Raw genomic sequence first — 13691 nt, forward strand, 5'->3', positions numbered from 1 at the left:
TCTGTGGATGATACACTGTGATGAGGGATCTGTGGATGATGCATTGTTATGGGGGATCTGTGGATGATACACTGTTATGGGGATCTGTGGATGATACACTGTGATGGGAGACCTGCGGACGATGCATTGTTATGGGGGATGTGCGGATGATGCACTGTGATGGGGGATCTGTGGATGATACACTGTTATGGGGATGTGTGGATGATACACTGTTATTGGTGATCTGCGGATGATGCACTGTGATAGGGGATCTGTGGATGATGCACTGTTATGGGGGATCTGTGGATGATGCACTGTTATGGGGATGTGTGGATGATGCACTGTTATAGGGGATCTGTGGATGATGCACTGTTATAGGGGATCTGTGGATGATGCACTGTTATGGGGGATCTGTGGATGATACACTGTGATGGGAGACCTGCGGATGATGCATTGTTATGGGGATGTGTGGATGATGCACTGTTATAGGGGATCTGTGGATGATGCACTGTGATGGGGGATCTGTGGATGATGCACTGTGATGGGGGATCTGTGGATGATGCACTGTTATAGGGGATCTGTGGATGATGCACTGTGATGGGGGATCTGTGGATGATGCACTGTGATGGGGGATCTGTGGATGATGCACTGTGATGGGGATCTGTGGATGATGCACTGTTATAGGGGATCTGTGGATGATGCACTGTGATGGGGGATCTGTGGATGATGCACTGTGATGGGGGTCTGGATGATGCACTGTGATGGGGATCTGTGGATGATGCACTGTGATGGGGGATCTGTGGATGATGCACTGTGATGGGGGTCTGGATGATGCACTGTGATGGGGATCTGTGGATGATGCACTGTGATGGGGGATCTGTGGATGATGCACTGTGATGGGGGTCTGGATGATGCACTGTGATGGGGATCTGTGGATGATGCACTGTGATGGGGGATCTGTGGATGATGCACTGTTATGGGGGATCTGTGGGTAATACATTTAACATGGGGGTAACTGTAACTAACAGTCTATTATTAAGGTAACTTTGGCACAGATGCAAAATCTGTAACAGCCCCCAACAATCTTGTGCTGTGTATAATACCATAACCTTTATATGATGGAGGGGCATTAGGTTCCTCTCAGGCACCAGGATCCCAATGCCTCTGCTACCTCTGCACCCCTTAAAGCAATCCACCTTTGTGTTATTAGGGTATTTAGCTGACACACTCTTATGGGAGCACCTGTCACTTTTTGTATTAAACCATGGGGTCTGTACAAAAAGTTGAAACATTTTGGTGCCACGTTGCTTAGATGTTGTACATGTGTATAGGATTCTACCACTCGCTCCTCACATATTAGCGGGTTTAGGATTGCGCCCAACTCATGATAAACTGCTATGGAGTGAGTGGGCCATCGTGAACCATATTGCCAAGGTCATGGGGGGCCTCCATTTTTCCTTAAAAAAGGGGGCTTCCAAAGGTGAAAACTATTTCCTCCATGCTTTTTTGTTGAAGGCACCGCATCTGAAAAAATACACCTGCAGTGTAAAGCATGGGGGAGAATCTCTAAGAAGGAATGCAGCTAAGGTTCCCAAATCAGGAAAAAAAGAAGACAATCCAGTTTCACCCGATTACTCGACTATTTTATAAATTTTTCTCAATTGACTTCCACTTTGCTAATTGCACATAATGAGCTCAGCGATGACACCGGACGCACGTGCAGACATTGCCGTCTTACCGCACATATGTCAGCGAGCGTCACGGTTATTCCCACTTGTAGCGGATAAAACCACAGTAATCATGACATAACTCCTGCTGTGTGCGGCTGGCTGCAGGCGGCGCTCAGAATAAATGAGATTTGTCATTCTCTCAGATGGAACGGCAGCCTTAATACTGAGGCTTTCACCAGCGACCTCAAAGGCATCAATCTGAAAACTATTTTGCGGAACTGTAAAACTTTTCCCAGGGAGTTAAAATAAGTAAGTAAATACATAATGCCATATAAACTGTACAAAGGTGGAGATGAACGAACCCGAAAGTTCAGGGATTGTACCGGACAATTAGTGTCCAGTGCTCAATGCCGAACACGGACTTCTGCTGGAAGGAAGTCCGGAGCAATGTTCAGAGTTCAAGGGGGAGTCCGGGAAAAGAGAGAGAGAAATAGAGAGCAAGAAAGAAAGAGAAAAAATAGAGAGCAAGAAAGAGTGAAAGAGCAAGAGATAGAGAAAAGAGAGGGAGAAAGAGATGGAAAGTGAAAGACAGCGAAAGAGCAAGAGAGAAAGAGAGAGTGAAAGAGCAAGACAGAGAAAAGAGAGAAAGATGGAAAGAGAAAGAGAGTGAAAGAGCAAGAGAGAAAGTGAAAAAGAGAGAGAAAGCGAGAGAGAAAGATGAAAGGAGAAACAGAGAGAGATAGAGTGACAGAGCAAGAGAGAGAAAGAGAGCAAATGAGTGAGAGAAAGATAGTGAAAGAGCGAGAAAGAGAGTGAAAGCAAGAGAGAGAAAAGAAAGATGGAAAGAGAGAGTGAAAAAGCAAGAGAGAAAGAGAGAGTGAAAGCAAGAGAGAGAAAAAAGAGAGAGAAAGAGATGGAAAGAGAAAGAGAGTGAAAGAGCAAGCGAGAGAGAGATGGAAAGAGCAAGAGAGAAAGAGAGAAAGATGGACAGAAGAGAGAGAGAGAAAAAAGAGAGAGAGAAAGAGATGGATAGAGAGAGATATAGAGATGGACAGAGAAAAAGAGAGAGCGAAAAAGTGAGAGAAAGAAAGTGAAAGAGCGAGAGAAAAGGGAGAAGAGAAAGAGATGGAAAGAGAAAGAGAGAGCGGAAGAAAGAGAGCGAAGGAAAGAAAGAGCATTTTCCAGCTCAAAAAGAGAGTGAAAGCAAGAGAGAGAAAAAAGAGAGAGAAAGAGATGGAAAGAAGAGAGTGAAAGAAAAAGAGAGAGAAAGAGATGGAAAGAGAGCAAGAGAGAGAGAGAAAGATGGAGAGAGAAAGATGGACAGAGAAAGATAGAGATGGACAGAGAAAGAGAGAGAGCGAAATAGTGAGAGAAAGAAAGTGAAAGAGCGAGAGAGAGAAAAGGGAGAAGAGAAAGAGATGGAAAGAGAAAGAGAGAGCAGAAGAAAGAGAGAGAAAGAAAGAGAGAGAATTTTCCAGCTCAAAAGTTCAGGTCCCCTTTGTTTTTAAACGTGTTCGGGTTGAAGTTGTACCAGAATCTGAACTTCCACAGATCCGCTCATTCCTATACAAAAGTTAAAAAAAGAGTGAAATACTGTAAAAAACAAAAGTTATTAATCACAGTGCCCTCCCCTGACGGCGATGCCTTTGACAGTGTCCACATAAGAAATAAAATAGGGTTAAGCAATGAACGTGTCAGACATCTAAGACACGGTAATGAAAGCACACCAACAGAACCAACATGGATCCCACACACTCCGTGCGTAGTTGTAAAAAGATGTATAATTTTACCCATGTATGTACGAGGACAGTGACGTATACTCCAAATATTCATTAATCAACAAAAAAGAGAGAGGAGTTAATTATAAAATCAATATTTTATTGTAGAAATATATAAAAACTAGTATTAATACAAAAACACATATGAAAAAACGAAAGGAGACCCTAGTACGAGAACATCCTCATCACAGGCACGTAGCTGTATATTACACCATGGTATGAGGTTGTAAATAAGTATACCTATTTAGCACATGGTAATGTGATGCAATACTGGTTCCCATATGGACGAGTGTCCACCATAAAGATCCAAGTGAAGGAACCAAATACTATATATCAGATGTAAAATTTCTTACCCATGGTGAGGTGACAGGTGCCTGGGACTTTGGAGACCCCCTAACGCGCGTTTCGCGTTGCTTTCTCAAAGAGGGAATCCGATCCTTCACTTGGATAAGAACATCTGTCACTAGACTTGTTAACCAACGATATTGTTATTTTTATTATTATGCTTTTATTATATAGCACCACAATATTCCCCAGCACCTTACATACATCATCACTGTCCCATTGGGGCTCACAATCTAAATTCCTTATCAGTATGTTTTTGGAATGTGGGAGGAAACCGGAAAACCTGGTGGAAACCCACCAAACACAGGGAGAACATACAAACTCCTTGTAGATGTTCTCCTTGATGGGATCTGATCCCAGAACCTCAGTGCCGCAAAGCAACAGTGCTAACCACTGAGCCACGGTGTTGCCCACCTAAAACCACATAACAGTACCATACTTCTACAATCATCTTTGATGGTCCACACCTCCTAACATAGGACCATAATAGCATTGGTGCAGATTTTACCATGAAATGACCACACAGCTAAAGAAACTCTATAACAGTGCCCCAAACAAAAACAACCACTCAAGAAAGACCATCACTGCGCTCCCAAGGTAGTGCCAACCCCAGTGCCCCATGTAACAAGCTAGACTTGTCAACCAACGCTATCACACACCGAAAACCACATAACACTACCATACTTCATCATCTTCCCACAGGTGGTCCACACCTCCTTCTATAGACCCATAATAAAATTGGTACAATTTTCCCATGACAGAGCCAGCTATAGCAGTGCCTCCAAATAGAGCCATAATACACCTCCGTCCTACCTTAAAGGGGCTGTCCACTGTGAAAGACTTCTTTTTATTGGGCATCTCTCCCTAAGGGAGACTGTCTTTAAATCGATGAACATTCACAACAATCATGCCATTTAGAATACTGTGACCGATGACCAATAGTGTCCTTTTAAACACCAGAGATAGATATGATTGTCAACCCTTCATCATCCGTAGCAACACATCTGCCAAAGGGCAGCAAGAAACTCTTTATTTTTAATGTGACAATACCTATAAAAATTATTTAGGAAAATTGGAGTTTTCAGAACATAGAGATCTCCTGTTAACTATAGTTCACTTATCAGCTTTGCAGTGTAGACTGAGACAGGTTGAGCTGAGTCACTTCCTTATTATTAGAGAATGGAGGAAGTAAGGGCTCTATTGTACCGAGGAGGCCTAGATAAGACCGGTTGGTAACACAATGTACACAGACAAGGTTTTCGGGGAGAGGGACTTTACTTTTCATCTTGGACCCTGTATTTGCCCATTTACTCTTATTTATTTCAGCTGCCATAAAGCAGCACACACACCCTGCCGTACTGTCTCTGCAGACAACACAGGAAGGACGGCCTTGTCTACATTTACCGTAATGAAAATCCACAGGGATTTGTATAAAGCCGAGAGAGATTTTCAATTGAGAACTTTCGAAAAAAAAAAAAGAAATCAAGGCTTTGCCAAGGAACGTAATAAGTCACACATCGACTCCATCAGATTTTAAATCTACAATGAAATTCTTCTTAACGGGAGGACAAAAAAAAAATAATGTAAATTTCCATATTTATTTGTCATGTTCTCAACTTGTTGCCGGGGCCATTGTACATCCTGCAGAAACAGATTCCTTCTTGAAGTAAGTAATCTAGAAAACAATTTACTTCCAGATAGCTGAATCCTTTTTTTATTAAGCTCGCACTCCGGGTGGCTTATATCCTTCCCGAATTTACAGTACACAGGGACGAGCTTGTCTGAACAAAGACTGCCTCTTGCACTGAGTTTTTGTCATTTTTCTTCCTAATACACAATTTTATTGGCAAAGAAATAGGCAAATGCGACCAAATTTTGTAAATTATCAATTTGCTGGGTCGAAACCGAAGTAATGTAATAAGTCTCATTTCTAGAGGTTGTCTCCTGATGATAACCTCCGTCCATATGCCTTATTAAGTCATATGAATGTCATTTTAGGGAGGTCTCTTATATGCACCACCCCACCACCCGTGAGCCGGAACGGACAACCCTTCTGTACGAGAGTCCACTGCTCTGGCCAACTCAAGACATTCATGTGTTGACCGTGTAGTGGGCAATACAAGAAAAATGTCTGGCCAGAGATGGCTTCCTTTAGAAAAAAATAGCTGTTTGCTTGGAGTTTCAGGATCTTAAATGAGGTTGTATAGTTTTAAAAATAAAATAAAAAGTGTAAGTACTCACCAATCCATCACCACTCATCTGTAGTGCTACCTAAGTCTCCTGCTGATTTCCAGGCTTCCTCTTCTATGGGTGTGACCACCCGATACAGGAAGCTTGGAGATGGACATTTTGCGCTCATTTGTTTAACAAAAAGGGGTTGAAAACCCTTCCTGACGAGTTGTAAAAATAATTTTTTCGACCCATTTTCTAGTTTTATCTGATTCTAAAAAAAAAATAGGCCAAAAATCAACATGGCCACCATCACTGCTCACATAGAGGTGGTCATCCCCCATCTAGACTCCTTCAAAAAAGGTTAGACTAGTCCTGACCTGCAAGCCACAGACAATCTTTCGATTTGAATGTGAAGGGTGTGATTTTCCCCCCCCCCCAGATGATTGGAGGAAAGCTACTATTTGATCAGCTTATTGTCGAGGGATCATCTTTTCTAATTCCAGTAGGGATTGTCCAAACTAGAGAACCTCTTTAATGACAAATGTGCCACATCGCCTCTAAGAGTTATGATAATGTCTATAATATCTATACGTTTTATTTAAAGGGGTACTTTTCTAAAGCAAGCAAGCAGAAGCAGCGGCAAATGTCATTAAAATGTCATGCGTTGACTTATAAGGGGGCTACCTCCACTAGACACTTTCTGAAAAAAAGCTAAATTTCCTCTTTTCTCATGAAGCATTGCAAGACTCCATACACACCTGGACTCCTTAAATAGGATCTGCCACTTGCCATTAATATGTAATTTTTGTTACCTAATGTAAATGGCGCCGTTCTCCTGAATCCAACGTCATTTTTCTTTTGTTCCTGCGCCTCTCCGTTCCCAAGATATTGTCCTTTCTTCCTTCTACTCTTGTTAGCCAAGCAGGTGTGGTTCTCAACTCTTGACTAGGGGAGTGCCTAACAAAATTAGATTTATATACTGGGAAGGGAGGGTCGTATCTCAGGAAAGGAGAGGAGCAGGAACAAAAGAAAAACATCGCCGGATTCAGGAGAACAGCGGCATTTATAACAGGGCAAAAAATAGCCAATTCATGGCAGGTGACAAGTCCCCTTTAAGGAACGTTTGTTCATCATATGACAGATTTATAGTAACTTCAAAAATGAAGATCTTACAAAAAACTTAGTTAAAGAAAAGTGGAGAACACCTTTATTAAAACCCCTGTGTTAAATGGCTCCAAGTTTCATCCTACTACATATATTGGCCATCAGTGATGTATAAAGAGCTTTATCTCTCTTCCACTACATGATGAGAGTTGAGTATAAACCGGTTATATACATCCCAAGGCCATAGTTGCACCAGCCCCGTGTGGATGTAGCATTTCTACGATGCCGTACATTAAGATAACAAAATGTGTTAAACATCAGCGCCTCTTCCCTTGCTCCTCGTTTGCTGAATTCTTACCTTACAGAAAACCTCAGTTTGTAATACATCAGGTTTTGCCTGTCTTAATAAGTTGTTCTTACCACGGGGAGCCGTATATCCGGAAACCTCGCACGGTCACTTCAGAGTCTTGGAGATAGATGCAGTTTGTGAGCAGAGACTGAACATTTTCATAATTCTCCGGCTTCAGTTTTGACACGGAGGGAAAATAATAGAAATCTTGTTTGATTAAGTCTGCCATGAACTCGTGGTCAAATGTCAACTCGTGATTGCCGGCAATTACTATTTTATACTCATACGGGAGGCCTCCTAAGAGAGAACACATTATACATCGTTAGATACCGAGGGCCGATGTATAAAAATAGCTGTATACTGATGGCGAGATTACAGGACTTATCGTTATACACTAGAAAATAGCAAAATTATCTCAGTATGTCAAATAGAAGAAGTATCAGGTCACTGAATACGAAGGGGTGAGTTATGGGGGGGTTTAGTTAGAGGGTCCTCATTAGTGGTAATGGCCTAGTGCCAGATTTCCGTTACAGTCATTTCCAAAAATGGTGGGTTGACGTGATCAAGATGATCGGTGATCAGATCAGCATCTTTCTTTTATTAGAATGGGTCATGTGCACAGGAAAACCTGGAGGCCATATGGCCTTCAGAAAGCTCCATTTAGGTGTTTTGTGACGGTCAGGACCATCCTGCACTTTAGGTCTAAAACATCAGTATGTGTATATTACTGAGAATGGGTTTAAGTTTCTCCCAAGTAGGAGTTGGCGTTTGTATATGGAATTTGCTCAGGGATAGTCCCTAGGTGGGAAGTAGCACTGGTAATCCCTACACCATTGAGGGTAGACATCAGTGGCATAATATGAAGCTTGTGAACCCCGATGCAAAATCTTCAATATGGCATCCATATTTTCGTAGGATTCCCACAAAATTGATTTTAAAAAGCTTCCATGTAGAAGCTGTCCAAGTGACTTTATAGAATCATAGAATGTTAGAGTTGGAAGGGACCTCAAAGGTCATCGTGTCCAACTTCCAACTTGTATGGAAGGTGGTCAGTTCTTGGTTTTCACCTTGGTCTAGCGCATGGCTCTACCTTTATACATCCACCCAGCTCTAGCGCTATATCATTCATCCCTCCTATAAACTTTAGGACGCATAGGAGCATCTCACCCAATACATGACATGGTGACGAAAACGATCCAAAATGTGGCATTCTAACTCATCATCTATGTGGATGCCTGATCTTTTAAGATGGCAACTTTACTCCCACACTTAGATGTGGTGGTTCCTCAGGCTACATTTGACATTGCGTCTCATATATACATCCCAAAAATCTCACGACCATACAATAATCCAGAGTGCTAAAATACAGAGCCTAGTTTATGGTGCTCTAGGGTTCCTCGCTACTTACCGAGCCAATCATTAAACTTCTTCACTTCACTCGGTAGCCCGAGCTCTGTAAAATCTCCAGCGTGGATTAAGACATCTCCATATGGCATTTGTATGAGATCAGTCCTTGAATGGGTATCGGAAATGCAGACAAATCGGGTGTAGCCAGGTGGTTTTGGGGCGTCATGAGGTACGGGATCTACCCTGGAGGAATATACGGTATACGGTAACATATCGTACTACACTCATACAAAAGTCTGGAAAAGTTATGGGTGTCAAAAGAAATGGTAACTCTACGATTAAACTATAACCTTAACCATACCTTAAGAAATTGCAAAGGCTAAGACAGGATCACGGCTTTTGGCAGAAGCTCGTGGCCCCAATGCAAAATCTCCCATCAGGGGCGCCAACTATCACTTTTTGGATCCAGTGCAAGGTGCGACTGCAACTTCTATGGTAGCGCCCCTGTTTTTTGGGTACCTCCTCGCTGTCCATTTTTATAAGCAGAAAACAGCTCTTAATTTGCTAAAAACACTTTCGATCTAATTTTAATTCAATTTTCACTTCTGTCTGGAAGCGAAGTGGCCCTTTAATAACAGCTCCACATCCTAATTCTTTAATTCTTCCCCTTTGAGTTTGTCATGGAGCCTCGGAGACAGCGGCTTCTCTCTCAGTCTTGCTGCTATTAATATTTGTTTCAAGCCGAAATCCTTGTGAAGATTCCCTCGATGTCACGGATTAAAATAGCTCCGGTACAGAATGTGTTCTACCTTGTGATGGAAGAGGCTGCTCTGCATATTTTATTGGCAGATACCGTCCCCTTCATGGCAGAAGATTTATAGTGAGGGGATATATACATCTTGGGGAAAAAAACCAGATTCTTTATAGCCTGTCTGTTTCTATGCCAGTAGTTATAGTTGCAAGAAAAAGTAAGTGAACCCTTTGGGATGACCTGGATTTCTGCACTCACTTCTAGTGATGAGCATACGTGCTTGGATAAGGTGTTATTCGAGCATGCTTGGGTGCTAACCGAGTGTTTTCGGCATGCTCGAATAATATGTTTGAGTCCCGGCAGTTGCATGTCTCGCGGCTTTTTGACAGCCGCAACACTTGTAGGGATTGCCTAACAAACAGGAAATCCACGCATGTGTTGAGACTGTCAAACCGCCATGAGATATGTAGCTGCGGGGACTAGAACATATTTTTTGAGCACGCAGATTGCTGTATGTACTTTAAAAAAATCCATAACCGATTAACTTGTATAATCCTTTTTAGAAATTTAAAGTCAATTTCCACCCACCTAGCCTAGTTGTCAGTTCCTCAGTGTGCCTCCTCCCTGCTGACACACCACACTGCTCAGTATAAGCCCCAGCTATCAGTCAGGCTGGATGGGCAGAGAAAAGTACAACTTAAACTAATGAACTCTAGGTAGACTCATCGAATGCTCATTTTAATATCAGGAGTATATAGCCAATATGACAAAGATTTTCAAAGTGAGTAAACCAGGCTCATCAGGTCTAAAGATCTATTTAATTAAGTATACACTTTGTAATGTGAAATGCGGTGACAAATTTGATAAAATAGCTAACAATTACCTTCACCAAATGTTTCCTACAGCTTTTAAATAAAATACAATGTTTTAGACTGCTCCTTATTGCAAATGTGCTTTTCTGGCTCATCAATATTTCTGTTAATGCCTCTAGGACAAACTTGCGAGAGAGCAGTCCTACGGTAGTATTGCTTTTTTTTCTATTTCCATTTTTAGACAATTTGTCTAACTTTGGATTTATGTGCATCCAGGTATTTAAAGGGGTACGTTTCTCCATGTTGAAATTGCCAACCCTGTGTAAGGAGACTTATAGGCCATGCAATGCTCCTCTGGGAATTTAAATATGCAAGAGAGAGGAAGAGGACTAGAACTCCAGTGCCTCCTAATGGGTGTAAGAGTCCTAAAAGATTGACCATTGCCACGAATTTTCTACAAAGCCTCCTTGTGAAGGGTGGCACTGGAGAGATCACGCAAAATCCCCCCGCTACAATCACATGTGCAGAACCCACACCTCGCCACCCTGCCTGACGTCACTATTACGTCCGGGGGATCACATGGTACGCTCTCCTCAATTGCACCACCTTGATGTTCTGCACCACCTGGTAACACGCAAGGTCAGCTTCACACAGTTTTAAACAGACACCCCCTCTCCACACGGGCCCAGGGCGGCACTGGGAGTGAGAGGATGTGGCCCACACAGTCACTGATGTGGAACCACCCACGCTCTCAACCCTGACAGGCTGAGAGGCCCTTTTCACTAGTACCAATGAAACAGCGCCTGGTCAGCCTGGTAGGACTGCCACCAGTTCCTTGTTAGACATAAGCCCAGTCCGTTAATGGGATTATATCGAGCCAGAAACCAGCCCCACTGGCGTGGAAAGTTAAGTCAAGAACACGGTCGTGTGGATTCGTAGATCGAGATAAAAGTTCAACAGAAAGTTAAATTATATATTTAATCATCTTAAGGGCACACTAGACAAAACACTATATACACAATGGTTATACAATGGTCAGATATGCAAATACAATAGTGATAGCACAAAGTATGCAGAAGATAAGAGTCAGATAATAGATGATAGATAGATAATTAGATAGATGATGGATAGATAATAAATAGATAAATAATAGAAAGATGATAGATAGCTAGATAGATAGATAATAGATAGGGTCCATGAGACAAGAGTCAGACGGCACTAGAAGCGTGCAAAATTTCTCAGTCTTGAGTAGATTAACCACTATTGTGCAGGGAACACGAGCTGATTGGGTATATGGTGCTCAGCATGGAGTAATAGATTAGATATTCATATGAAGTAAAAGAAAAATGCGGCACTCACCCTTTAGTTGCTATGCTTGCGTGTTCTTTATTGGATAAGAAAAAGTTAATCACAAACGTCCATTAGGACTACAGATGAGCGAGAGGGTGCGGGAGTGTGGACGACGGCCGTTTCGCACCAAATGTGCTTCGACGGGTCCTGGACCCGTCGAAGCACATTTGGTGCGAAACGGCCGTCGTCCACACTCCCGCACCCTCTCGCTCATCTGTAGTCCTAATGGACGTTTGTGATTAACTTTTTCTTATCCAATAAAGAACACGCAAGCATAGCAACTAAAGGGTGAGTGCCGCATTTTTCTTTTACTTCATATAGATAATAGATAGGTAATATATAGAAAATAGATAATAGACAGACAGATAGATTAATATATAATAGACAGATAATAGATAGATAAATAATAGATAGAAAGATGATAGATAAATAGATAATAGATAAGATAGATAAATAGATAATAGATATATAGAAAATACATAGATAATAGATGATAGATAGATAATAGATAGATGATAGATAGATAGATAGATAGATAGATAACATACATATATAATAGATAGATAATATATGATAGATAAAAGATAGATAATATACGATAGATAGATAATATACGATAGATAGATAATATACGATAGAAGATTGTCTCGTACTTATTTGAAGTTTCTCAACAAACTTTAAACAAAAAGCCACATATAAAGCCTCGTCAGCCCCCCAATGTCTGTCTCTGCCTTCTCCATTTTATACAATAGATATACATTGGTAATAATTAGCTCCTCTGGGATTGCAGGGGATAGAATTGCAGAGCAGCAGGGAAGCGTCACAGGGGAATAGTCGGCTTGTCAGAGGAACACTTCCCTTTGTAGTCTGACAATAGTGAAGTTTAACATATTTTTAAAGTGCAGCATTCAGCAGTCTGTCTCCATGAGGGTGCAGAGAGTTGAGATGTTACTTACTAAAGTTTAAATTGGTGTCAGGTTTATTATAGATCCACAAGACATGAGGACAGACAGAGTGTGGTTAGGAATATAGATCCAGGGCCGGTTTTAGACAAAGTGGGGCCCTGGACAAAAGTTTAAGGTGGGGCCCCAAATGCTGACATATTGCACCATCACACAGAAACATTTTGGTTGCGTTTACATGCGCTGAGTTCAGGCCACTAATTGAGCGTGATCGACAATATTGAAGTTGTTCAACACTTGTTCCCGGGTCTCTTTACACCGGCTGAGGAGAAATGATGGGGACAGAGCAATCACTAATAGATCATTCTGTCTCCATACAGTATCATGTTATCAGCAGCATATTTACAGTTTTAACCGGGTGATGTGCCGCTGAGATCAATTTCTGTTCTGGCTAACAATCCAATCACTCAATGAATAGGTAGCATTTTGCTTGTTTAGTATAATACACCTCATAGTCCTCCACATAGTATAATGCACCCCATAGTCCTCCCTATAGTATAATGTGCACCATAGTCCTCCATATTGTATAATGCACTCCCCATAGTCCTCCATATATTATAATGTTCCCCATAGTCCTCTATCTGGGATAATGTGCCCCACAGTACTGCATATAGAATAATACACTCCCCATAGTCCTCCATATAGTATAATAAGCTCCCCATAGTCTTCCATATAGTATAATACACGTCCCATAGTTCTCCATATAGTATAATGCACTCCCCATAGTGCTCCATATAGTATACTACACTCCCTATAGTCCTCCATATAGTATAATACACTTCCCATAGTTCTCCATATAGTATACTACACTCCCCATAGTCCTGATATTGCTCCATATTGTATAATGCAGTTTTTTTCTACTTCATCATCAGCATGATGTGGGGGCAGAGACCTCGATTTCAGCGATGTATCGCTTAGTTTCCTGGGTGCAGCACTTGTGATAGAATGAAGCGTTTTCTCTGCTGTAGATCTAGCAGAGCTCTGAATGTTGAGCTCTGTATAACCCCACCCACACCACTGATTGGCAGCTTCCTATGTGCATTGTATATTGACAGTCAGCTGCTAATCAGTG

General features: G+C 41.8%; 1 protein-coding gene across 1 annotated transcript in view; it reads right to left on the reverse strand.

Moving 5' to 3' along the window:
* Positions 1–13691, reverse strand: part of MPPED1 (metallophosphoesterase domain containing 1) — a 63725-nt gene that overhangs the window by 16581 nt on the left and 33453 nt on the right. The window contains exons 3-4 of the mRNA XM_077261307.1: positions 8806–8987; positions 7469–7694 (exon numbers count right to left, since the gene is read on the reverse strand). Of these exons, the coding sequence (XP_077117422.1) occupies positions 7469–7694; positions 8806–8987 (408 nt within the window). The remainder of the gene's footprint in view (positions 1–7468; positions 7695–8805; positions 8988–13691) is intronic.

Source organism: Ranitomeya variabilis, chromosome 5, assembly GCF_051348905.1.
Source record: "Ranitomeya variabilis isolate aRanVar5 chromosome 5, aRanVar5.hap1, whole genome shotgun sequence".
Lineage (NCBI taxonomy): Eukaryota > Metazoa > Chordata > Amphibia > Anura > Dendrobatidae > Ranitomeya > Ranitomeya variabilis.